Source organism: Fusarium fujikuroi, chromosome FFUJ_chr02 (assembly GCF_900079805.1).
Source record: "Fusarium fujikuroi IMI 58289 draft genome, chromosome FFUJ_chr02".
Taxonomy (NCBI): Eukaryota; Fungi; Ascomycota; class Sordariomycetes; order Hypocreales; family Nectriaceae; genus Fusarium; species Fusarium fujikuroi.
This window is the reverse complement of record NC_036623.1, coordinates 224180-248639: the sequence shown is the minus strand read 5'-3', so window position 1 is coordinate 248639 and position 24460 is coordinate 224180. Positions and strand designations below refer to the sequence as shown.

General features: G+C 47.2%; 9 protein-coding genes, besides 1 other annotated feature; 3 read left to right on the top strand and 6 right to left on the bottom strand.

The window, feature by feature from the left end:
* Positions 1-731: 731 nt before the first annotated feature.
* FFUJ_05242 (uncharacterized protein) lies at positions 732-3336 on the top strand (the record flags this gene model as incomplete). XM_023571376.1 has 7 exons in its annotated part: positions 732-972; positions 1028-1524; positions 1550-1746; positions 1831-1939; positions 1970-2275; positions 2333-2407; positions 2461-3336. The coding sequence occupies 7 exons, from the start codon at positions 732-734 to the stop codon at positions 3334-3336; spliced, it is 2301 nt and encodes a 766-aa protein (XP_023425691.1).
* A 1574-nt stretch (positions 3337-4910) lies between these two features.
* Positions 4911-5540, bottom strand: FFUJ_05243 (uncharacterized protein; the record flags this gene model as incomplete). Its single annotated transcript, XM_023571375.1, has 1 exon — positions 4911-5540. The coding sequence occupies one exon, from the start codon at positions 5538-5540 to the stop codon at positions 4911-4913; it is 630 nt and encodes a 209-aa protein (XP_023425690.1).
* Positions 5541-6651: 1111 nt separating this feature from the next.
* Positions 6652-6725, top strand: a tRNA (tRNA-Val).
* A 644-nt stretch (positions 6726-7369) lies between these two features.
* Positions 7370-8295, bottom strand: FFUJ_05244 (probable rAsp f 9 allergen; the record flags this gene model as incomplete). XM_023571373.1 has 3 exons in its annotated part: positions 7370-7840; positions 7887-8152; positions 8208-8295. 3 exons carry the CDS (start codon positions 8293-8295, stop codon positions 7370-7372), a joined length of 825 nt encoding a protein of 274 aa, XP_023425689.1.
* Positions 8296-10524: 2229 nt separating this feature from the next.
* On the bottom strand, positions 10525-11199 carry FFUJ_05245 (uncharacterized protein; the record flags this gene model as incomplete). Its single annotated transcript, XM_023571372.1, has 1 exon — positions 10525-11199. One exon carries the CDS (start codon positions 11197-11199, stop codon positions 10525-10527), a length of 675 nt encoding a protein of 224 aa, XP_023425688.1.
* Positions 11200-11388: 189 nt separating this feature from the next.
* FFUJ_05246 (related to ARCA protein) lies at positions 11389-13607 on the bottom strand (the record flags this gene model as incomplete). XM_023571371.1 has 6 exons in its annotated part: positions 11389-12236; positions 12284-12596; positions 12648-13246; positions 13298-13444; positions 13493-13507; positions 13559-13607. 6 exons carry the CDS (start codon positions 13605-13607, stop codon positions 11389-11391), a joined length of 1971 nt encoding a protein of 656 aa, XP_023425687.1.
* A 525-nt stretch (positions 13608-14132) lies between these two features.
* On the bottom strand, positions 14133-16075 carry FFUJ_05247 (related to quinate transport protein; the record flags this gene model as incomplete). XM_023571370.1 has 7 exons in its annotated part: positions 14133-14527; positions 14575-14749; positions 14805-14893; positions 14944-15277; positions 15329-15425; positions 15476-15854; positions 15901-16075. 7 exons carry the CDS (start codon positions 16073-16075, stop codon positions 14133-14135), a joined length of 1644 nt encoding a protein of 547 aa, XP_023425686.1.
* Positions 16076-16502: 427 nt separating this feature from the next.
* On the bottom strand, positions 16503-18518 carry FFUJ_05248 (GNA-3 g protein alpha subunit GNA-3; the record flags this gene model as incomplete). XM_023571369.1 has 3 exons in its annotated part: positions 16503-17064; positions 17120-18034; positions 18085-18518. 3 exons carry the CDS (start codon positions 18516-18518, stop codon positions 16503-16505), a joined length of 1911 nt encoding a protein of 636 aa, XP_023425685.1.
* A 1768-nt stretch (positions 18519-20286) lies between these two features.
* On the top strand, positions 20287-21390 carry FFUJ_05249 (uncharacterized protein; the record flags this gene model as incomplete). XM_023571368.1 has 4 exons in its annotated part: positions 20287-20800; positions 20853-20890; positions 20953-21118; positions 21215-21390. 4 exons carry the CDS (start codon positions 20287-20289, stop codon positions 21388-21390), a joined length of 894 nt encoding a protein of 297 aa, XP_023425684.1.
* Positions 21391-22955: 1565 nt separating this feature from the next.
* On the top strand, positions 22956-23357 carry FFUJ_05250 (uncharacterized protein; the record flags this gene model as incomplete). XM_023571367.1 has 2 exons in its annotated part: positions 22956-23111; positions 23196-23357. The coding sequence occupies 2 exons, from the start codon at positions 22956-22958 to the stop codon at positions 23355-23357; spliced, it is 318 nt and encodes a 105-aa protein (XP_023425683.1).
* Between the last annotated feature and the right edge of the window lie 1103 nt (positions 23358-24460).

Genomic DNA, 24460 nt, shown 5'->3' with positions numbered 1-24460 from the left:
TTACGAAAGCTTTACCAAACTTTGCCCAGTTTCTATAAGTTTAGAGTCATCGAGAATCAAAGTCAGACGTATTGTATTGTCTGGCAATGAAAGGCCTCCTTTTGAACGTCAATGTCACCCATGGTGTCGAGACTCCTGACTTTTGAACGAAACTGGGATGAGAGAAAGAGTTTATACAATAACTACCTAGTCTCATACTTTTCTTCTTACCCATAGATAAGCTGAATGACAAGAGTGGTCGACTAGTGCAGGGAATTCTTCCCTCCCCCTGAGTTGAGTCTCGAAGCCAACCTAGAAGCACTGAATAGAGAAGTTCTAATACCTCCACTCATGGATTGCTCGAAATTGAGGATGGAAGTGCAAAATGTTGTCTGAGTTGCCCCGTTCAAGAAGAATATACAAACTGGCTTCCAAGCACAATAACTGCAGTTGGTAGCGAGGCTTACCCGAAAGCTCAAACACCTGTCCAATCAAGACAGATCCTAAGAGGCTTTTGGTATTAGGAACCTCAGTCTTTGTCTATTCTACACTCTCTCATGTTTAGGGGTCTCTGACTGATATTTGTGGGTAGTAGTGTTTGCCAGCTGTCTGACAGCCCATAGCAGTGAATCACTTCCGCTATGCACTGACAGGCTTCGCTTATGTAATTGCGAGGCGCCTGAGGATTCTGTTTATGCCCCTCTTCAGCCTTTATCTCTTCCTCTCCAAATCTTCAGACCAACATCGCCATCATGGCTAGGAGCAAGACTCCAACAAGCAAAGCTCTAAATTACAAACTTCCTCCTAACCTAAAGGTGCCATGCGTTCTTCAGGTTAATAATAACCCTTTTGGCGGCAAAGGTCTTGGCATCACTACCAGTATAGCCACCTCTCTGCTTGCAATAAGATCGCCAGACAAAGAATCATTCCTTGGCTTTATCATCGAATTCCCATTACCCACTGATAGCATTGGTTTCGGACAGTGTCATCACAGTGAGCTTTTAAGACTGGTGTGTTCGATCCGGCATCTGCTAACAATCTCTGCCAGTTGACTTTTCTACTCGCAAGGCCAGTCCTAGCAACACTTGGGATCTCACCGTGAAGTTCCCCCGCGACGATATCAATATCACCTACAGGGCTGCAAGTGAAGACGAAACCGCCAGATACTCCGCCGGTAAGAAGCACATGACTTGGGTCGTTGTCTTCCTCGGCAACAACGCATCAGTCTCTGTCCAAGGATTTGGTATACCGTACTCGAACCCAGGTCACCCGGCTGAAGATTGGCTGCGGTATACTGCCTCGACAACCGTTATTGGCGGCCTATCCTTTCTTGATATCATCCAACAGCGACATTTTTCGTTCCTCGCTACTCAACCTGAAAAGACCATGATGGCGAGGTGGAGCGTCGCCAGCTTAGCACCCAAGTTCGACTACGGCTATGGTATAGACCAATCATGGAACATGGACAGATACATGAAGCAGCTCCATGACGTCAAAGGTCACCGCTTCCAGACTACATGGAACTTTGGAACCGACGCCTCCCATGTGACTGCTTTGACACAGAGTATAGTCCAAGATCATGTGGATTCAGAAATACTGTCTCGACATGACTACTGAAATGGGCTCTGCGTACTTCGTCAAGCATCCAGCAAGCCGGAAGTCGGGAAGATGGTTGGTCATCGTCAAGATGGACCGGGACTTTTGGAAGCACACAGAATGGTCTCAAGCATGTATCCACGGCACCATGAAGCTGGTAGTCCATCCTGGGTCAGATGAATTGCCTAAGTCGTGGACGGAAGACCTTTCCGAACGATATTCAGCCTGAATCTGCCACGATCACGATGAAGTCAGATTGCTCAACCGACATCCACTCACTGAGAACGACTTTGTTATCAGGGTTATCGAGCCGCTTCATACTCGACTGGGTATCAAGGAGTTTGAGAGCCGCGAGGAGGCCAACGTTGCCTATGATACCGACAAATCGCTTTAGAATCGCGTTTCGTTCGAATGGGACCTACAACTTCATGAAGCCAAGCGCCAGGTCGACGCTGTTTGCGACCTCTTGCCATCGGCCGCCCCAAATCACCTCTTCTGTGATCAACGCTGTGAAGGTTCAGAGCTTAGTGCCGGAAAGAAGGCATTGATGATGAGCTTTCACAGAGATCTCCTACGTGGCGATGGCTTCTGGCAGACAATGATGTCCGCAACCTCGGCCGTGGATGAGATGGCAGGCAACATGAGAGCTCCGAATACTGGTGGCCAAGGTCAAGGATTGATTTTGCCTATGCTCCCTTCTGTCAACTTCCTCAAAGATAATGGTAGAAGCGGTTGAGCTGATGCTGTATTGTCCGAGGTCTCTGAGGCCGACCAATGTCCGCTTCGGTTCTACCTCAGCAACCGTCCTCTAGGCTTTGGTATTATCACGACTGTAAGCATCTGACCCTGTAATTCATATTGTTTCGATACTGACGAGAAGTATAGGGCCCCAACAGCAACGACACCCCCGTCCTTCCCGCGGCGGTCCTCGCGATGCACGCAACCATGGGTACTGTCATGGCGAGTGGGCCGACCCCTGCTGCCGTGAATAAGTTCGCTTTTGACCTACATACTGTCTCTCACAATGTTGTATGCAAGTACAACATTGGAAGGACCCAGGAAACCCGTAGCCGGGCTGCTCTGGTCATTCGCAGCTTTCAAATTCAGGTTGAATGCGATGCCTTCAAGATTTTACTTCGATTCCCTCACCTTGGTGATGAAGCGGCCAGTGATGATAAGCGGGGTGTGAAGTTGGATTGGAATTTTCATCTCTCAGCCTCGTATTGGCTTCTTCTCTGCCTTGGTTCCGAATCTCTGCCACCCCTGCAGAAGGACGACAGCAATATTCTACACGAGTTCAAGACATTACTAGCAGGGTCAGACAGTCTTGCTCGTCTCCGTGAGCGGGTTTCTGGTAAGATCTCATGGGAAGTGTACGTGGCCGGCGAAACAGTTCGAGACACTGAAATCATGAGACTGATGAAGATGCTCGTCGAGGTCGCCGACATTGTCTGTACCACGCCATCCCTAGCTCATACCGAAGATCATCTCAAGAAGTGGAAGGTAGAGCGGGCTCGTGGCATCGCTATTGACGAAGCTGGTCGCATGAGCCGTGGGGATCTATATTCCATCTGGGGAAATACGCTCTTGCCCTGCCTTCTTGCCGGCAATGAAGAGTTTATCCCGCTAGAGGTGAAGAGCTACCATGACAGAGATGACGACGGCAATATGCGGAATAGATTTGGCGACGATGCTCGGAAGTCGGCGCTCGAGTTTCTGACGGCGACTGGGTGGCCTGTCTACCGTGTTCGTGGTCAGTGAGATTGGCAGTTGTGCAGTATAGCAGATATGAAAGGGTAGCTCACACTAGTAAACGGGTGGAATGTTGGGAAGCTTTAGAGTGGTCTCTGAGATCGCCTTGAGTAGGCTTGATGAATATAGGGGAGATTTGTAAACCCTACCATGACCCCAGAATAGAGTATGAAGTTCCCAAATAATAAGTACACAACGAAACTGTTAAGTTGTAAGAATAATGTGCTAATATAATACACAAATCGATTGCTCTTTTCCGATAGAATTTCACTGCCATGTAACCCAACAAGGTGAACCATCATCAGCCTCAGTGAGAAACAATCGCCATCACGAGATTTAAGTCTCAATTATGGCAAGGTCTAATCAACTTCTTTGCTTCTATCATATTGGCCCCTACGAGAAAGCTCCTAACAACTGCAAACAACACAAAGGCTTTAGATGACCACCGCAACAACTGGTACCCCAAGACGCCTAAAGTAAGCAAGCTTCACGAATAAGTTTCTGATAGGTGTAAACACCGCGAAGACCTTGAATGCCGAGTACACCCTCTTGTAAGGTGAATAAGACTATGGTTAGATGGGTCAACTAGCCACACTATTCTGTTTCGATGGTATCGGTGTGGACGCGAAAGAAACCCAAACCTCTGATGATGACGTTGCGCGACGAGTGAAGTTGACTGAGTTTCGCCTTGCCTTATAGGTAGCCTCACAGAGGATGAAGATGTAGAGGATTTGGCTAGGAGATGCCATCGCTCGGTGGTAACAGCGAGATGTCCAGATAACAGCATGAGAAGATGTTGGTGAAAAGTTTAGAAACGAGATGATGCGAGGTAAGGCACAATAGTCAATTGAGTTTGTTGATAGTGTTTCTGCACTGCCAAGAGGCCTAACTGTTTTGACATCCTTATGGAAAGACTGAAGTTGGCTGACCGAGCTTATGCAACGAATGTTAATATGGCACTGAGATAGAGCGACCTGACACACCGACAGCTCATTCATTTCAACGGTTCTGGGTGCTCTTCAGTTTGTTGTTTTGCCAAAGCCATCACCTTATTCTTACAATCTCGCCATCTAAAATCTAGATATTTTCAGCCACCTCCAACACCATCGCTGGCATGAATTACGACCACTTCTCTCCAACTCCCTGTTTACACCATCCTCTACAATGGCACTTTCCAACTCCAAAAGAAGCTTCACTGCTCACACAGGGTTCACCACTATCTTTGAGTCTCCTAAGCCTTATCTGATATCTCGATGCGAGTATTCGACCGCAGGGCTAGAACTCCAAAGTTATGTCAGCCACACGCTCCAAAGTAACCCACGGAATAGGCAACTGAACTTACTCGATAGTTCCTATTCTCAAGAACCCGTCGTTTCTCCCATGCGGAAAGTCTCCTCAAGCTGAGCCAGACGGAACGCCTCATCTAAGATACAGTGATACTCGACAAGTCGACGCAGACTTTCCGGAACACTTCCAGTCTTTGCCAGACTTCGGTACCAGTGCCTTTCAATGCAAGGAAACATCTGCGGACCTTGGTGAAGCGTGTGCTGTAGACTCTGAAGTGAGAGTGCCATCCCTGCCCTCTAATCAGCGATGGCTTCATTTTGGAGTTCAAATGCAGTAGCGAAAGCGCCGCGCTCGATTTCCATGGAGTCACGCTCCTGCTTCTCAAGGTCGTGCGCCTCCAGTTCCATCGCTTTCATCTTCTCGTCATGAAAGTCGGCAAAGAGGGCAACTCCTCGCCGGACCTTATTCACGATCTCTCGACGCTCCGGCTCTGGAAGTCCTCTACGTAGAGGCTTCAGATCTGCAACGTAAAAGCGGAGGATGTCAGCGCCCATGCCACACCAGGCCATATCCTTCCGTCGGTTGGGGACTTCAACGGCATACTCCCATTCGGAGATATCTTCGTCGATGAACTCGGAAAGTTTGTTAAACCACATCGGGTCGTGACTCAGGCACCAGTCGCGAACGGTGTGCTTCACCTCAGGAGGGAGGACGCGAAGAATGGGTTCGGTCAGCCACTTCGACTCCGCTGGCTTCAAAAGCTTGTCAACAAACTTTGACTTGCCCATCTTGGCGATATTCTCGCTGGCTTGCTCAAGTGCTTCGTCTCTAGTGATTGTCTTCTGGACCAGAGTGGGGGCTGGGTCAAAGCTGTCCACTGAGGAGATGGACTCTGCGTCCTGCTGGTCGAGAGAGAGCTCAGACATCTTTCTTTGGAGTGTTCTTTTCAGTATGATTGATCGTCGTAGAGACTCTTTGTCTTGTCATCGACAACTTTGCTTGGCACGAATCCTCAGAGACGGAGGCAAAGAATTTGCAAGACAGATGTTGAGTTTCCTCCTCGTTACTGACGCTTCGCTATCAAAACTCCCAAAGATGTCAGTCGAGGTGTCTTACTTAGTTGTGAACAGAGACTCACCAACAAGCTCAACGTGGTGATTATAAGCTCTCAGCCCAAGGAGATAATCAATAGACACTATGTTCGTCTCAGAGCCTGCACTGTACGAAATCGAGACACGAATCGTTAAAGAGTACTTTAGGCAAAGAAGCAAACAGAAATGGCAAAAGTAATGAAATTTGGGTTTCCGTGCATCAAGACGTAAGCCAAAAGCAAAGTCCAAGAATTCAGAGTGCGTCGAGACGAGTGAGTGGATCAGAGGAAGAAGAGATGAGTGGGCCTCAAAGGACATTCTCTTCAGGGGATCAACCCTGTCATTACCTCTCCTCGGGGAGCAAGAAAACACCGGACATTAATGTAGGGTGTCAAAATAAACTCAGCAAAGGATATCCTAAAATTATATAAGTTTTCCCAAGTCCTTTTGTCACTTAGGATTAAGGCCCTGAGTTTTCTTTCCTCCCCTAGCCTCTATCAAGCTCACTGGCCCTGTGTCGCATGCCCCGGAGTTGGTCCACTACTTATTGTTACACAGGCGACGTTGAGCGATATCGGGCTGCTTCTGCCTATTTGCATGGATCGATGCGTATTCAGTTACACGGAAATCATCTTCATCACATTGAGAAAAGAATTACTCGTTGGGAATTCGCATAACTTTTTCCTTGTCTCGCTTGTGAACGAACTCATATCGACGAGCAACGTCTGATTTTCAGGAAGATCCTACCACTCTCACGTTTCTATAGCCACTTTCATTCCGTCTCAGGCCAACTAAAGAAGACGCAGAAACACAAGTCACAAAACCAACTCAACAGCTTGCACACAAGACTGGAGCTACGAGGATGCCTCAAACAACCCACCAGCCAGAGCGACAGCCCGCGACTTGGGAACTACCAGGCCAGGCACCTATCATCCAATCACAGGCCGGTTCCGTGGTCTAGTTGGTTATGGCATCTCGTTAACACCGAGAAGGTCCCCGGTTCGATCCCGGGCGGAACCACTCTTTTGCCGTGTCCTCGATGGAGAAGCAGTTCTTTTTTTGCTTTCTACTTGATAATGATGTTTTGAAACAGTCGAAATTGTAAAGTGGCTTCGATCTCTCATGAAAGTGTGACTTTCTGGCATGATAGTTAATGTTGTGTTCCGCGGGTCTAAAGAAGTCAGCGAGAACTCACTATACCTTAGAACCGATTGCCTATAGATATTCAGAAAGGCTCTTGCTCCTTAAGGTCACCCGAGTCTTTTTATCAATTACGTTGAGATCCTAAGTTTTCTTGTCTACAGTTGGCAGGTTGGAGCTTGAACGTTGGCCGTAAAGTCGGAGTTGAGGACTACGACAACAACCCAACGGCGAAATAGAAACTTGAACTATGTTCCTACCTAGTTTAAGAATTTGAATTCGAAAGTCAAGGTCGGATGCCCCGATGAATCCCACGTAACGAATGAGTCACCGACCTCCGCATAATCAGAGGATATTCACATAACAGGACAGATAAAGGTAGGAAGCTATTGAACTTTGAAGTGATCATAATTATTTATCGTCTATAAAATGCTAATTGCTCATAAACCATGGTATTCCCCCTCTTTCATTAAACCCTCATTAAAAACCCATCTCTTTAATTCATTTTAAATCATCAACACACTTTACTTGATCTGCTGGATGCTCTTCCAGCTTCCACTGTGGTCTCCATACAAGTACTCGCGAACACTCGCTGTAGTAGGAGCGTCACCGCCGGCATAATCGACAATGGAGATGCTCTTGTAGTAAGCGTTGAAAGGACCCTGTGAGTAGTCGGCAAGACCACCGGCCCAGGCGATGGTACCAGGGGCAGCATCGGGAGAACCAGCAGTCCATGTTCCGAGCTTGATCTGCATGGGAGTCTGGGGATAGCCATTGGGACCCGTGGCGTCGGTGTAGGGAAGGGTTCGGACGACTTGGTCGTCAATCAACCAGTTGATGGCGGCGGGAGTCCACTCGATGGAGTAGAGATGGAACTGGCCTGTTGGGTTGGCGACGGGATGGAATTCACCACGATCGTATGTTGAGACATCTCCCTTGCTGAAATAATTTGACTGAACTTGAGCGTTATCACCTCCGAGCCACTCCCAATCAATCTGAAGTTGTTAGTTGATGCTTCATACAAGTTGGTGATGAACTTACCTCGTCAAGGTTATCGGACTGAAGAACAGCACTAGTGCAGATACCTACACCAGTAGAGGCTTGCACCTCGACATCTACACGGCCAAAGAAGATGTACTTGCCCGTCGCAATTGTAGGAGCCTGGTTAGGTCCGGAAATTGTGAAAACAGCACCATTTTCGTTGTGCTCAAGCGCAGTACCGGCATCCTCAGCAAAAGCTTCACATGCACCCTTTGTGAAGTCACAGTGGACAGTGTCTCTTCCAAAAGCAGGGTCGGCAGGACATGCTATGTTGTGTAAGTCAAGTGTACCGAGTTGTTGGGTTAAAGTGGTGAGACTTACTGGCTGTCATGGGGTTACACTTTGTGAATGTTTGGGCTGAGACAAGAGGTGCCGCGAGGGCGAGGGCAGCGATGGCTTTGGAGAACATTCTTGCTAGTGTCGTGTAACGAGGTACAACAGAAATATGGCTTGTCAGTAATGCACAATTATCCAAAATATTGGTAGGACGAGGATGGGATGAGATGTTTTTAATGTTCTCACGCACGTTGATATAGTACTCAGAATTCGAGTCAATTGGCAGTTGGTGAAGGCTGGTTTAATACTTTGCTTCCTGGTGACAAGAGGGCTCCCCAACCTCCTCCCCTGTCAAAAAGCCTCGGTTTATATCGATCAGACGATGGCTCGTATCGCAGTGCTAGCGTCGACTAAGCAACCAGGGTTGGCCTGCTCGCAAGCCACCAACGGCAGGGATCTCCACATCCCTTGCATCAGATCACCAATAGCACGGACAAAACCCTGCCAAGAGTGAGTGAGTGAGTCGCTGTAGTGAAAATAACGGCCAGAGGGTGAACTGCTATGAGACAAGAGGCTTTTCCAGTTCCGTTCGGTGGTGCAGTAGCTGGGTGGCTTGCAAGTCTTACCAACCACTGATACGAACTCCCGCCCGGCCATTTTCCCCTCCAGCAAGGGTCTAGATCGTGGTGGGCCGCTTCGCTAGCTCGACATCGTGGGTGAGCGGGCTGTGTGCGATATGCGTCCAGGGACTTTGAACTAAAGCATGCGGATTGTCAGCAGAGGAGTAAATTCCTTGTTGCTGACGTCAGGTCAATCAATCATCAGAAGTCAATTGACTCACTGCAACGATAATTCAATTATCTCTCTTCTCTGCTCGTGGTATTTTCGTATGATACTCTATCGAAAGGTCGGCTAGACGACAAACCGTATTTGTCTGGGCTAAACGGCCAACCTCCCCAAATACGAGACGCTATCACGACAGCGAGCGGCTAAGAAAATGGGAGGCTGCAAAACCGCTGTATCCGTAAAAGAAGGTTACGATAGGAATGACCCGTTCTTCTTTTTTTGTCCCGCCGCTCTAACCGACTTTTCCTTCTTCTCCATTCTTCTCTGCATGTCGACCCTAGACCGACCGAGGCCTAAGCTGAGGAACATGAACATGTCAAAGCTCCGCGTCCCCCACTGATCGTTATCAGCTCTCCACAGATGAACGACAATCTGCAGGTCTATTGTTTCGGAGACTCGAAGATCTCGCGGATCTTTATTTGAGCTCGTAGTCAACCAACTGATCTGATGTCATTGAATAGACAATCATTCATCGATCGAGCAATTGACAACGGGAATATTTTCTCTGCCAAGAGAGAGAGTCTCAGTAAGCTTCCATCGTGGGCTCAGCTGATCCGTCATGAGGTGCTGTACCCCGCTTGAACCATGCATCATCATGGAGAATAGGGTCCTTGATGCATGCATCACCACTCGGACCCGGCATCATCGACAGAGCATGTCTGACCGTATATCGACTTTTCTCGTTTCCCCGCTTCCACATGCTGATTCAAGCAGTTCTCGTGCTTTAATCAGCATAGACCTTCCTGATGAAGACATCACGACGTATGCATGCAACCCCAATTGTTCACTCGCGCATCAATCATAATCATCCGAGCGTGAGTTGATGCGATGGGACGTTGGACATCACAAGTTCCACCGAGACAAGGCTGTAGTGAGGGGAAATGCACCATGATTCTCAGCCTCATGGTCTAGTGATCAATAGCTCGGGGTCATCCTGGCATCCGGATACCCGTGCTGCCGTCCTTGAAGCTGTAACCCCGCTTGTTCCCGTTCAATAGACGACCAACAGAGAGTAGTAGCTCGACGGCCAATTCCGCATTCTTTCGCGAGGGCAATTGAAGTGAAGCTATCTCAACATCGTAAAATAGAAGCATTTTAACGCAAGGCACAGCCGTATTTTAGCAGTAGTACACGTCTAAAAATACCAATTAAGTCCGCGCTTTTACAAACGCGGTACAACGTTGCAAAAGGTGAGCGCCACGATCGGTGGCTGGTTGCCTCAACAATAGGCTGGATCCGGAGGGGCCGAACGTTAAATCTGACCGCTTGCGTGCCAATCCAACACGAGGCACATTTGAATACGATCGCTAGACGAGACGATGGACACTCACTCAATCTTTGAATAAGCCAATGTGGCTAGAAATTTGATTGTCACTTGGCGACTCTTAATAGCGCCAAATTATTCATTCAATTTATCTCGGCATTCCTCCACTTCGTATAGCTAAACGGAGCTTCATTCCAGCTACCGCACTAAAGAAATAGAACGATCTGCTACACGAAAAGAATTCTTCTAGCTTCAAGCATCATTCCCGCCGACATCCAATCTCATGACGGCTGCATGTCCTCGAGTCGTTCCAGAAGCATTAGGATCATCGAACCAGTAGTCATGGACGACCTCAAAACCCGACTTCTCGTAGCATTTCATAGCCGCGACAGAGTTGAAGTTGACCAGAAGAACCAGCATAACCTTCTTGCTCTCATTCCGTCTGACTGAAAGGCCCTTGGCGTATTCGATCAGCTTATTCGCCAAGCCCTTGCGCCTCTGAGATGGAGGAACGTAAATCGCATTCAGAACGTAAGCAGACTCGATCTCATCCGCAACCGGGCCAAAATAAATGCTGCCCGGTTCGAATTCCTGCCGATCTTCCCATGTTTTGGCCGCTGTCTTGGCTTCGAGCGGGCCATACAGAATAAGCGATGCGAGCCATGGTTGGTTCAGGATCAGCGAGAGGTCGTCAACTGAACCTGGGTTTGGGTCGGGGGTGATGATGATACTGGATGCGAGCGGGTTGCTCAAACGGGCTTCCCATCTATCCTTTGTGAACTTCGCTTCGCGTGCGTAGTTTGAGCTGAATGACTCCGGGGATAGTTGCAGAGAGAGCAGGCGGAATTCTTTGTACTGGTCCACGAGTTTGTCCCATTGAATTGGGTCGGACAAAGATTTTGGTAAAGTTAGAGTATTGAGAGACATCTTGAAGCTGCTTTGGAACCTGGTTGAATATTTCTGGGTCTTGGTGGCCTAAGTATGTTGGCTGAAGTTGATAGCCGCTTCTTATGACTCATTCGTATCACGCAATCATGCATACGATTCAGGCAGCCATCGTGAATCTCAAGAGAACACCGATAGAAACTCAATTCACGTTTCTTGAGATCCTTAGAATCAGTTATCCCAAAGATTGTTCAGCAAAGTGCTTGTCGGCCAAGCATGATCTCGCTCAAGCAACGTCACCAACTCCATGATCGCAGCCTGTTCTCCCGGATCTTGGAAATACTCGCCGCACATGGACAGTCCAACAGCAGCAGTCACCATTCCCTCTTGACACCACTTCTGCGACATAGCCAAACCGCAAACACGTCTTGTTGCTTCTCGCATAAGCTCTTCCAGTGCTTTATGGGCGGCTCTGCCGCCAATGCCGAGTTGGATCTTGGTGTCGTGTACTGCAAGGACTATGCGTGCTAGTTCGACATGTTGGAGGGCTAGCATTTGGCATGGGCTGGTTATCCAATATTCGGGGAAATATCGGCTTTCTGATGGGTTGCGTTCTCGGTAGTAGAGAGGCGCGAAATGAGGGGGTCGTCTCTCGTCCCAATTTCTTTGGAAGTCGTTGATAGCCTCCCATTGTTGGGACCGAGTTCGGTTGTCAGCTGGCTGATCATCCTGATCGTCAGCGTAGCAAAACTTGAGAACGTGGGCACACCAGATGAGAACTCGGTTAGTCCAGTCGTAGTCATCAGCAGCCAAGGTATCATCAAAGACGCCATAGTTTTCGACAGGCAGGATGGGTAGTCTGAAGGGACGACGGTGCATGAGAACGGACCATATTTCTTGACGAAGCGCAATGAGGCAAGCCGAGAATCTCAGCGAAGAGAGAGATGTAGCGTAAACATCAGACCCTCGAGGAGGTTGAAGTATTAGGTGCAGAAGCCCGTCTGCGTCGTTCTGGGATGCTTGGAAAACAGCGCGGACTGCAATTGAGAAAGTTTCGTTATCAGTGCCGGTAAAGTGTGCTATAAACGTGTCAGATTTGATCAAGCGAAGGAAAGATGACTCGTACTATCAACTTGCTCATGATATCTCAATATTGTAATGGCAGCCAGAGCATCGTCGCTACAAGAGTTAATTGGGTCTGCAGAAACCCCCATCAAATGCGAAATGCATTTGTTATGGTAGTGAATAGCTGATTCCATATTCAGATCTGGGAGCTCGACACCTGCATATTCGATAATGCTATCTGGATCTTGGAGTGATGAGACCCGAGTGAGGAATCGTGCAGAGGCGGTACATATAGCGTTGAGAAGAAGAGGACTGTGTACGGCTCGAAGAGGAAGTACTGAGACGTAATGATGGTCCCTATCAGTCGTGTCGAACTACCTCAATGGTCAGCTTATCTCATGAGAAATACCCTGCAATGGTCTTACAGCTCTTGCGAGTTTCTCAACAAAGCAGCGAAGCAGGCAAGCTTCTTCCAAGCTCAGCGGCTGAGACGAATTTGCACTCAACAGCGAAGTATGATTGTGGAGTTCCAGGTCCATCATGGAAGGAAGGGTATCCGTTTGATAAAGCTGGGAGTTGTATCCCCCAAAGGGTGACTGTTCATCAGTCCCACTTGGATACTTCCCTGTATCGTTTTCAGGAGAAGAGTGCTGCCATTGAGCGGAAAAGACGGGAAGTGAGGCCGCTCCATAGTGATTAGTAGCAATATTTGATTGTCCACTTGGTGATGAAGTGAGTGATAGATGAGAAAGATCTTGAGAGGTACTGAAGCCTCCATCTCCAAGGCTTCGGGATGTCCCAAAAGCATGAGGGGATTTTTCAGAAAGTGCTTCAGTCAGAGGAGCCTCTTGCTCACTGGGTAGTTCCGGGCTGCCTTTGGATAAGTTCTGCAAAACTGAAGCAGCAAAATCCAAACTCTCTGATTGAGATCCATTTTCGGAAGACGGAGATTCAGCGGCGGTGGGACGGGAGTGGCGAGAGGCAGAGTTTGTTTCGTCGACAAAGGAAATCGCGTTTGATTTTTCTGTCAATCTCAGTTAGAACAAAGATAATCAACTATATTGATGAAACAGACTGCGATTTGATGTATCTATCCATGTTTGGTTCGGATCAAACTTGAACGTGTTTTCAGTCGTGATGAGCTTTTTGATGCGGAACTTCTTAGCTCGAGCGCAACTGATTGAAAGCTTTTTACAATTGGCGCAGGGATTCTCATTATCGCCTGTACCCGTCAGTCTGATTTGTTCGACCCTTAACACATTCGGCATACATTTCAGATGCTTTTCTGTCAGTGGTGGTTAGCTTGATCGAGGTATCCTTGCCGGCTTTGACGAACCTCGACATTGATCACAGGGCTTGGTCCGAGTCCGAGGCGTCGAACTCATGATCGCTCAGAATTTGGAGATACACTTTTAAGAGGTATGAGACGGATTAGGAAGGATTTCGCCGGGTTTGCAGGGAGAGGAGCGTGGAGCTGGCATAAGAATGAAATCTCGGGGAGTAGACCGAGTTGAGGGCAAGGATGTGAAGTTGGCGTAAGGATGACTTTAGTTCACTGCTTCCCCGCATTTTAGCGTGTCCGATGACCTAACGGGGTTGAGTTAGTGGCTCTCCGCAAGGAAGAATCACAGTTCTGGCAAGAATTTGTTGCGTAATTATGGTCTCTTAAGCGTAAGTAGAGGCAAATCAATGACTCGATTGCTACAATTATAAAGTCTCAGCTTTGATATAAAGCTTTTATAAGCTCAAAGTTAGAAGAGATCATGCATGAGGACGTTATACAGATTAGCCAGAATGGCCGATTCAGAATCGGATTACAATAAGACATAAAGAGCCATGGTTACATGCTTTCTAACTTCGAGAGAACGTTGACTATTGGACTAATGCAGCCAAATATATATGATAAGTCCTCAAATACTCTGCTTCACCTCAGAATGCTCAGCACCATGAACATGACTAGCCCAAACTTGATGCCGAATGCGTTCGTAGACAGCCTCTTCATCCGCAACAGCATGATCTCCAAAGAGCTCAGAAATCTGCTCCAGAGACTTGTTGGCTGTTTCAGGGACAAGGAAGAAAGAAAAGACGGAAGCAAGAGAGCAGAAGATTCCAAAGAAGAGATAAGTACCCCAGCCGATCTTAATAATCATCTCGGGAACAACCACACCAATGATAAAGTTGGCGAGCCAGACCATGGCGGTAGCGGCTCCAACACCCTTTGCTCGGCGGGAACTGGGGAATACTTCGGCAGGGAGAGTCCAAGCCAGAGGTCCATATGAGCAAGCGTAGCAGAGGACGTAGATGTCTGAAGTTGTCAGCATGGAGTCTAATACTTGACGTGAGAGAACTTACAGATCAGGGTAACTCCAAACCAGCCCATTCCTGGGTTAGCTTCCCATTTACCGTCAAACTTGCCGACGACGCCGGACATGATGAGATGAGGAACGGCCATGGCGGCACCACCGAAGATGGCAAGCTTGCGGCGACCCATCTTGTCGAGGTAGAGGAAGGTAGGAATACCAGCGGCCTATGATTATAAAATTAGTATGCCTCAGGGACATGTGGTAGAGACATGAACTCACCAGCTGACAGATATTCACCATTCCAGACAGAATCAGCGCCATGTTGTCATCCTGCCCGAGCGCCTTGAAGAAAGTGGGAGCATAGTAAACTGACATCGTTAGAACACTCCAACCCAAGATAACTGTGATCTTTCCTTACCGAAGGCGTTGATGCCACTGAATTGTTGGAAAAACGGGATTCCAAGCGCAACTGCAGTACGCTTAAGACACCTGGGTCGAAATAGGTCACCCCACTGCTTCAGCTCCAGAATGATACCGTTATCATTGGGGTGTTCCTGAGAAAGAATCTCCTGTTGAAATCGGACTTCAGTGAGAATTCCTTTCCATTCGGCCTGTACGCGATCGTCGGTTGCGGGGACGCGGCGGAGTTGGGCGAGGGCATGAAGAGAGTCGTTGTCTCGTTGGCGCATGACGAGCCATCTGGGAGAGTATGGGAAGAAGTGGATTCCGAGACCTACTAAGAGAGCAGGAGGCTAAAATGTGAGGTCAGTATCAGTAGTTGAATCGGTGGAAGCTGGACAAACCATCTGGAGAAGGAATGGCAGTCGGAATGACCATTCACTGGCCATATCCTTTGTGCCATAGGTAATCCAGTAAGAAATGATTGCTCCAATGACAATACTGTCCTATGTTAGATACATCTGACGACTTAGTATAGACTTCTCACATACGAAAGAGCCTCGAGAACCAGAAGAGAGCCTCTCAGGTTCGGAGGGGAGATCTCAGAAATATAGAGAGGTGCACCCATGGCAAGAGTCCCGACGCCGATTCCACCGATAGCTCTTCCAGCGACAAGTGTACCATAGTTATGAGCAGCAGTTTGAATGATAGCGCCGATGGTGAAGAAGACAGTGGCTACAGTCATAGCCCACTTTCGAGAGATGCGGTCTGCGAGGTATGGGAGAAAGAGACAGCCAACAAAGGCACCAAGTTCGAGCATGCCGGTCATGAAACCAACATTGAAGCCATATCGAGGATGGCCAGGGGCTGTTTCAGGGAATTGGTCGTGGAATTGCCTCATCGTGAGGATGATACTAATAACGCCCTGATCTGGTAACTGTTAGCTTGGAGATAAATTTGGCAACCGTAGACTTACCATAACCGAAGGAGAGACCTCCAAGTGAAGCCAGCGTGGCAGCTCCCAGAACATAGGGAGATCTAACGATGCCACTCAAGCCATTACTGTCATACTCAATGGCAGCCTCGGCTTGGGGCACTGGTTCAGTCTCCTCGACATGACTAGGCGAGTTGCTGAGAGATTCTTTGGACATGGCGAATGGGAAGTCTTAGAAGAACAAAATTACATAAGAAAGTCGTGGAGCTTATGACTTCTGATGTCCTCAAAGTTGAAGGGATCATGAGTTTTTATACTTGGCGACAGATAACCCATGAAGTTGACCTCATCTTAGCATCAACCCCACAGAATTTAGTCTGGGGAAGCCCCTAGCTCCGGGGAAACGCTTTGGGGTTGGCCCACTCATGGCATTGGTGGCTTTCTTGGAGAAAAAGCCTTTGTGCTAGTTAGGTCTTGTTGGGGTAAGTTTTCGGCGAAGCATTTCCATTTTGGAACGACCCACGGCGAATCTCCCCAGACTAAATTTCTGTCGTCTTGGACTAGATACCCAATTGGAAAGCTGCGAACTGATATTGGTTCGTAAAAGATTATCCCTCGCGGAGCTGTTTCGGTATACTGCTCCCTTACTTCGGCACGAGAAGTCTCAACGAACGGTGAATGATACCGTCCTGGATGAATCGCCATATCCTGTCTAAGTCGCCATCATCATACACTGCATTTGTGAAATGAACATATGACCGGAGATCAGACCGGTTCAAAGCCTTGACCTTGGACAGAATATACTTCGATGCATTCCCTTCATCATCTCCTCCCGTGTAATCTGGAAATTCATCGCTTAGTGGCTTGTTTGTGAGTCTCTTGGCAAATCCCTTGGAATTGTTCAGGATGACAATGATAAATGAATTTCTCAACCAATGTAAATTGACGGTTGATTCATACCGGAGAAAGGCTTCGTCATTTAAGCTGCTCAAATCGAAAACAAATATCACGGCTGTTGCTGTCTCGAGTTGAGAAAATACTTTTGCCCGCTTTATTGCGTTGCCAAGATCTGTCAGTCGCATGGTAAGTTGGCCCATGTTGAACGCAGCCTCCACGCAGCCAGGCAGTGGTGTTGGGCAATTTATAGCATCCGAGTCTGTGGGGACATAGTCATCTTGCATGATCCTTTCGATATGGTTTAAAAAACTAGGAGAAAGCATCAGCACTGCAGGGTCAGGCCAGCGTCATCGAAAGAACATACTAGTCAACGTCCTCTGGAAGCACCAAGGTTTCGTCAGTCATTAAGGCCTTTGTCGCCGCATGCTCCATTATCGTGCGGAGCAATTGGACAACCCAGGGTTCAAAACCATTGTCGAGATCCAAGTCTTGTTTGCCGCATATCAACACGTCTTCCAAGAACGTCTGTATGGCATCTCCTCTGGTGGCCTCACTGACCAGGAGCTTCTTTGCAAGAAACTGAACACTTTCTAAAACTGTGCCAAGAATTATGGGTCGGAACAGTCGTAGTTGCTCAGTTGTGTAACATTGTGGTTGGCCATCTGATAGTCGCATCTCTTCGAATACTCGCTTCCTCGACTTTGAACCAAGGATGACTACTTTGATCTCTCTTTTAGCTGATTTCAAATCATCTTTCAAGTTCTGATCAATACGTTGGGATTCCTTGGTTTGAAGTTCCAAGCTGCTCGTGGTTCTGCTTCGTCTTAGGGGTTGCATCTCTATGCCCATGGCGGTACGTGTCAAAGAATTCATTCGTTCTCCAAAGTTTGCCGATGACAAATACAGTTCTTCTGATGTATTAGTTTCTGTTTGTGTAAGTGTAGTTTGCTGCCCATCATCGGTGGGTTGATTCGTGAGTGAAGTCTGGTTGGCGGAGATTAGTTGGTGGTCTCGCTGCGTGGCATCGTCCGGGCGGTGACTGCTGCTCCGCCGCGTTGTTGCAAGCTTCCGAATCCATTTGTCGTAAACTTTGCTGATGAAAAGTTCCCGATCGAACGCAAACTGAACCGACCATCGCGAAGAACTGACGGATGTAGCGGTAACTATGGAGTCTGAGTCTCGATGGACAATGAGAGACGCAGTATCTCGGTCCATAACTTCCAAAGCCTGTATGGTTTTAGGCTGCTGCAGGATTCTAGTTTGCTCTTCTAAGGCATTTCTGCGGTAATGTTAGAGTATCAAAAAACGTTCGAAGATCGGCAAACTCACGAATTACATGCACTTAACAGAAGTGTTAGTGTATGTGTCTGTTGATCAACCATCCGCTGAATTTGCTCCATATCTTTCGTCTTGAACAGAAATGAAAGCTTGGAACCAAGCTCTAAACCTCCAGCTACTGTTTTCTCAAACTGCGACACTTCGCCATCAATCTTGCCAATGAGAAGCCGACAGCACGTTACGCAGCTGTCTACTTGCATCACCAATTGATGTGATTGTTCGTCGGATCTGGACTCTGTCCATTTTTGAATTTCAAAAAGTGCAAACTTGAGGAGGTTGAGCTGGTTCTCGAAGGCGAACACGGCGAGGTCGGCGATTTTCCAGGCTTGTCGCATGTCGCATACCGTTGTGATTGTTTTGGTGAGGACATCGATAATATTCGCGATGGCTCCCGCTGTTCCGATGATTGACAAGGGATCCGCCATGCTGACGTTGCGATTGGCGTTTTGAGCAAAGTTGTCGCGGATGTTGATAAGTGAAAAAACAATGAGTGGGAGGTGAGGTACGCGTTTGCTGGAGCCGCCCTTGAAATGATCTGACGTGAGTGGTTCGCAAATCTGCCTCGCGAGGCTGTGCAGAATTGGAATTTCACGGAGTCAGTCAATTGACAAGGCTAAAAACCTTCATCCTGATGCAATTAGAAAGACCAGAATGGAGGGAATTTTTAATTATTTATTAGTACTTAGATATGTTTTAATTTATTCTTTAGTATTATTAGACAAAAACGCAGCTCAAAGGGACAGTTCTTCTAGATATAAACAGTTATGTAAAGCGTCTTGACATAAAGCAGCTCGCCAAGCATGCTGTTTACCTCTTTGAAATGGCTTTACTTGGAGTAAAGTACCTATAGTACATTCTAGTATTGCAGTACTCACGTTGCGTTGTTAAGAGAGAATATGCAAAGTTTCTGATAGAGAATAAATCCCCGAGAGACTGGCTTGATGTTTTATATTAACAGTTCGTCGAGGAGTATGATCGCGAAAATGTCTGTATTGCATAGTTCCCTAATGCGACCGGGTGATAAGAATGAAGGAAGGTGGGAAAGATCTCTCTCTGCCATTGACTGATGAGGAAAGGAGTCTTTGAGACGTCCGCTTAGTGCTGGAGGAAGACTTGGGTCGGAGAGGATGAATAGCAAAGATTGATCTCGTGACCGGTTTCCAAGCCGACCTTTGTTACACCGTCAGTGGAAACATTTGTGAGGCTAAGGTATGGTTGCGTTTTGCCCTTAAAGCTGCGGTCCGTGGTGCGACAACGCTCTTGATTGGCTCGAGCGTTTATGAAGCATCACCAGGCTTTACTAGGCCATCGCCCATCCCGTCAGGATCGATCTGCCTAGGGCATCCGAGACGCAATTTAAACTTCAATTGACTTTACTAGACCTTATTAAGGTTAAACTTATTACAATGATGCAATGTTGGTGACATCGAAAAGTTGGTTGGTATCAGGCCATGCCATCATTTTTCACGCTCAACGATTATAGTTAGGCAAAATTGTACTGAGGAGCTTGGCTTCAAACCTTTAAGGACACATGTTGAGCAATTACTATGTTAATTATGTGGTACTTCTTTCATTCTCTCTTCCCCGGCCATTCTGTTAGCCTTGGAGTCCACCAAAACTGGGAATGAGGAGCGACCGGGAAGATGCACCAGGCCTATGTAGCTGAAGTCAACACTGCATTCATGTCCCCTTCAGGAAGGTAGAAGCAAGATAGAGTCATTGAGTTTACCGGGTTCAAAGAAGCCACTCTAGGCAGCAGAATAGAGCAAGTCGCCCACTTGACGATCCCTCCAGGAAGAGGACATTAATTGTCTTTGGCGTATATTATCGCACCACAATACCCCAGCTCATGGAACAACTCTGGGGAAGCTGATCAATGCCGCATTCAGTTCGAACAGTATACTGGCCTATCCATGCGGCATTTATCCAAAACACTTGAGTCCAAGCTTAAATCAAGGCAGAAGACAGAATCCTTTGAATCCCACGGGGCAACGATGGGTCAAGGAAGAAGGTCTACTAGAATGATTATGCCGATCTATACTCACTTTGTCAGCTTCAACGTGCTCCGTATAAACAGTATGGTCTTATGTCATGCTAGGAGACCTGACAAAAGGTATATAAGTCATGGGAATGCCTCGATGAGGAGACAACTCTTTATCATCAGTATCAGCTCTACTTCTCCTCGATATCAAGATGCGATCTCTTACCTCTATTCTCTTATTCCTCTCCACAGCTCTTGCGGCTGATTTCCAGGTGACCTGGCGCCTTGAGAAAGATACCAAGGCATCTTCTGTGAGCGCTACGGGCTCTGATGGCAAGGTTATTGCAGAGGCCTGTGGCAGTATCATCCATGCTAAGTATCCTATTGACTTCTCAGATGTCGATGATACTGGCAGTGGTAATTTCACTGTTGGTGATGCCAGCTACCTGGTCCACTCTCTGCCTGAGTGGTCTGGTGGGCCTGCATGCTCTCGCATCTTCAACCCTCAGTATACTCTTGTACAGTGCTCAAATTTCACCTGGGACTCTACCGATGTGGTCAAAGACAAGGCAGATGCCTGCTTTAGTGACAGTACCACTGATGGCGAACTTCAGTCCCTCCAGAGGAGGAGCCTGAGCCATGAGATGCATTCTCCAGGCGCGGAGCTTGAAAAGAGACAGACGTTTTGCTCCGGCTGGTTCACTAGAACAAGGCTCGTCGGGGATGGTGACTACTCCCCAATATTCCTGACATGATAGTCTCTGACTCGACCAAACAGGCGATCCCCACCAGAATTATTACCACAAGCAGCTATCGGTATGTAACTATCACTTTGCCTTATTCCGGCAGTATGTAAGATTTGTACTGACAAACTACAGGAAAACATCAACTGCGCCAATGCTGCATCCTGCTCCGTCGGTCAGACTGATTCAACGTCCTACACCATTGGGTGGACTGCAAATGCCAGTCCTGCTAGCTGGATCTCAGGAGGCTTCAGCGTCAGTGAAAGCTGGACGACTGGAAATAGTTACACCTGCAACGGTGGTAAAGGAGAGACAATCTGCATTTGGTACAACATTGCTCACACAGCTTATAAGTCGCTTGAGGCAAAGAACATGGGGCAATACTGACAAAAACTAGATACCGTCCAAGAGTACACCAAGAACACATGCACTGAAGGCAGTGGAGGGACCCCTTATGTTATGTACTCACCTAATGAGAACAACAGGGGCGGTGGTTATTACTGCGTTATCGGTACTTGTCGATCTAAGGGTGATGGTTACTGGGATTACAATGGCCGTGCTGGCGGTCCTTGAAGCAACGTATAGCTTCACCGCCATCGACCTGCATCTGAAGGATGTGTTGAACCAGTGGCAGTGGCTTTCTACGGAAAGCATCCGTTCTTTTGAGTGTCCTGGACTGCTGATGTATTACTTTCTTTGCCAGAGGGATTATCTCTCGTTTTACGCCTAGCTGTTTATAAATCAAGTTATGGCGACCTTGTTTAATCGTGCTATCTCAATGGGAACTTGAAAATGCTTAATGTTGGAAGTTCAAAGATTTCGAAGCCCTTTTATTGCGTTCGGGCTCTTTTAGCTTGGACTTTCGGTTCATTTGTTCCTTATTTGCGTCTAGGAAGCTGCATTTCCATGCTCGAATTCATATTGGTACATTTCGAAGGGCTGGCCTGTTCTCCAACCACTGTCGACATGATACTCAGACCATCATATGCCATAGACTTGAGAAAGAATGATAGGAGTATCTTAATCTCAAGCAAGGACTGAGCTCAGGCTGCCAGGTGTAGAAGTCTTATCCACCATACACGCGCTCATTTCCTCCAGGTGTTCTGTTGCCATGCGGTTTTACTGCACGAAACTTGCTGCTACTCAAGAATGTGTTAGCTGCTGGTCAATCTAGAAGTAGGCCAGACACTTAAAACCCTTTCTAAATGAGAGTCAAGCCTGCCCGGTCCTCTATCGAGAGAACAATTTCAAAGTTTTTAGCAACTGCTGCTTCGGACTCTTAGGTTCACTCAGGGAATAGAGTACAAGAACTTGGTAACCAGTGAGAAGCCAAAATCAGGTTTGAGTAAAATAGACCACTATTATTCCTACATCCATGAGGTAGTTATTGATACCTACAGAAGAGAGACACGTAAAGCTTTTACTAGGATTCTCAGAATAGAGTTTGAAGGCCTCATCAAATCCTTTCCAGCATGGTTCGAGAGTATTCTTTGTGAAAGGTCAGGAGGGAGAATATTTTTGGCTTTGCAACTCATAGACACTGCCAGTAAGCTAGGTACTAAGATACCCTCCCTCCTAGGAATGGAGGCTGGTTCGTGCCTTAGGTACCAAGTAGGTAGCTTAGCGTACATGTCAGTTCCATTCAATAAGTGGAGAAATCACCACCTCGTAAAATCCTCTGAGCCGTTCTTCTTTTCGATTTTCTCTCTCTCATCCGCCGCGAATCCCGCCCCCGGTAAGTTATTCCTTTACATTTCCCCCAACACTGCAACGATAGGCACTATGTCCGCTTCTTATGCAAGCTATTCCGATGTCAGAGAGATCTATGCAAGTGCTAGTCTTTTTGCGACTCTTTGTGCTCGACTGTGGCGTGCATGGTGGCCTCGAAGCGTCAGAGAACCTTTCACGAATCACAACCTGGGCCACATTTGGCATCCTGCATTTGCGCTGAATGTCATCAGAAGTGGCAATAGCAAGTTTCCAGATTTATCACTTGGTAGATTCTTTTGATTACGCCTCTTGCCAACTTGCTGTCTTTGGTACCCACATATGTCTCGAGGTCTTCCAATCACTCAGAAAATGCTTCAATCATAATACACTTTTAGACTGCGAATCAAGAACTAACATTTGTTTAGAAAATGGCAAACCATATCTACAGCAGCAACGTCACCATCAACTACTACGGTAGTGGCTACGGCGGCAGTGGCCGAGGAGGGGGTCACGGAGGAAGCCACGGAGGAGACGGTCGTGGTGGCCGTGGAGGCGGTCGTGGAGGCGTTGTATCCAAGAAGAGAGTAAGTTCAAGGCTTATATGAATCTAGTCTTGAAGAAGAGGCTTGATACTTTCCTGGAGATTCAGATAACTAACAACTCTTTAGAGCAACCGCCACGCTGAACAGAACCAGAGCCCCCCCACAGCTGGAGACAACGAGACCCCAATCCTTGACAGCAACGACGAGAGCCCATCTTCTGCCCACAATAACGAGGCCGAGTCTCCCTCTTGCGGCCGTGAGGTCGAGTCTTCTATCACCAACCTTTAAAAATCATATACCAGCGCAGTCAACTTCGTCCCACTTCAAGGTGATGCTGAGATAAGGATTCGCTGCTGTAAGTGCCTTACAACATAAGTATTTCTTTGTGTACTCAGAGATCTGACTTATCAATAGACTTTCAAGTGTGCATAGCATCATAAGATTTCTACAAGGAATGCTGGTGGTTATGGTCTTTGTTCTTCTTTCAAACGTATTCATTCATGTTTTATAAGTAATACAAACCACATTCTGCCTGCGGCTTTGTATCGTTACTGCATATTGCTTACAAGCTTCTGTGACATACTTCCAATTATTTGTCCTCTGAGGTTCTTGATTGCTGTATTCCACATAACCAACTAACCATAAAGACCATTTCAAGGCTTTTCATTCCTAAGTTGTTCAACTCTGTAGCCATCCAATCCTGATGCGAATTAACCATTACTCAGTAGTATTCCACCTGACCTCGAATAAATCATTTTAATCCTTCGCGCCAACTCATCACCATTTATGACAGTTACTTGTCAAAAGCACTCGGTCTCCCTCAGTACATAACTACGGTTGCGATTCCTTGCTCGTGAATCGATATCCATATCTGTTAATATTTTGAACACTTTAACAAGATATTTCTTAGGCTGCTTGAGGAAAGAAACAATAATTTTGCCAAGAAATCAATGTTTTCCAGAACTTACGTGCCCTTTGTAATGCCCTTAGGTTGAAGACTAGCTTTAGAATTGTTCGATTAACAGTAGCATCCATTATGAGGCCTTCGGGGATAGTGTAAGACTTTGTGATATAGTGAGAGACATCACATTGAACAGGCAATTGGCCTTTCCATTAGGATAGATTAGTCTGTGATGGTTCTGTTTACAGCTTCAGCTAATTCACATTTAGTTGAAAGTCTTCAAGACTTGGTTCAAGACTTGACTCAAGACATTTACATGGAAACAATCTGAGTTTGCTATTCTGCGTTTACTATCCACCTATGCAAGTCCAGCACAATCCTTCCCCAACTCCGGTCTATGCATGTCCGTATGGACCCAGGTGCAGAAGTCTCAATCCACACGTGTTCATTCCTTCCAGTTATTCTGTTGCCGTTCGATTTGACTGCATGA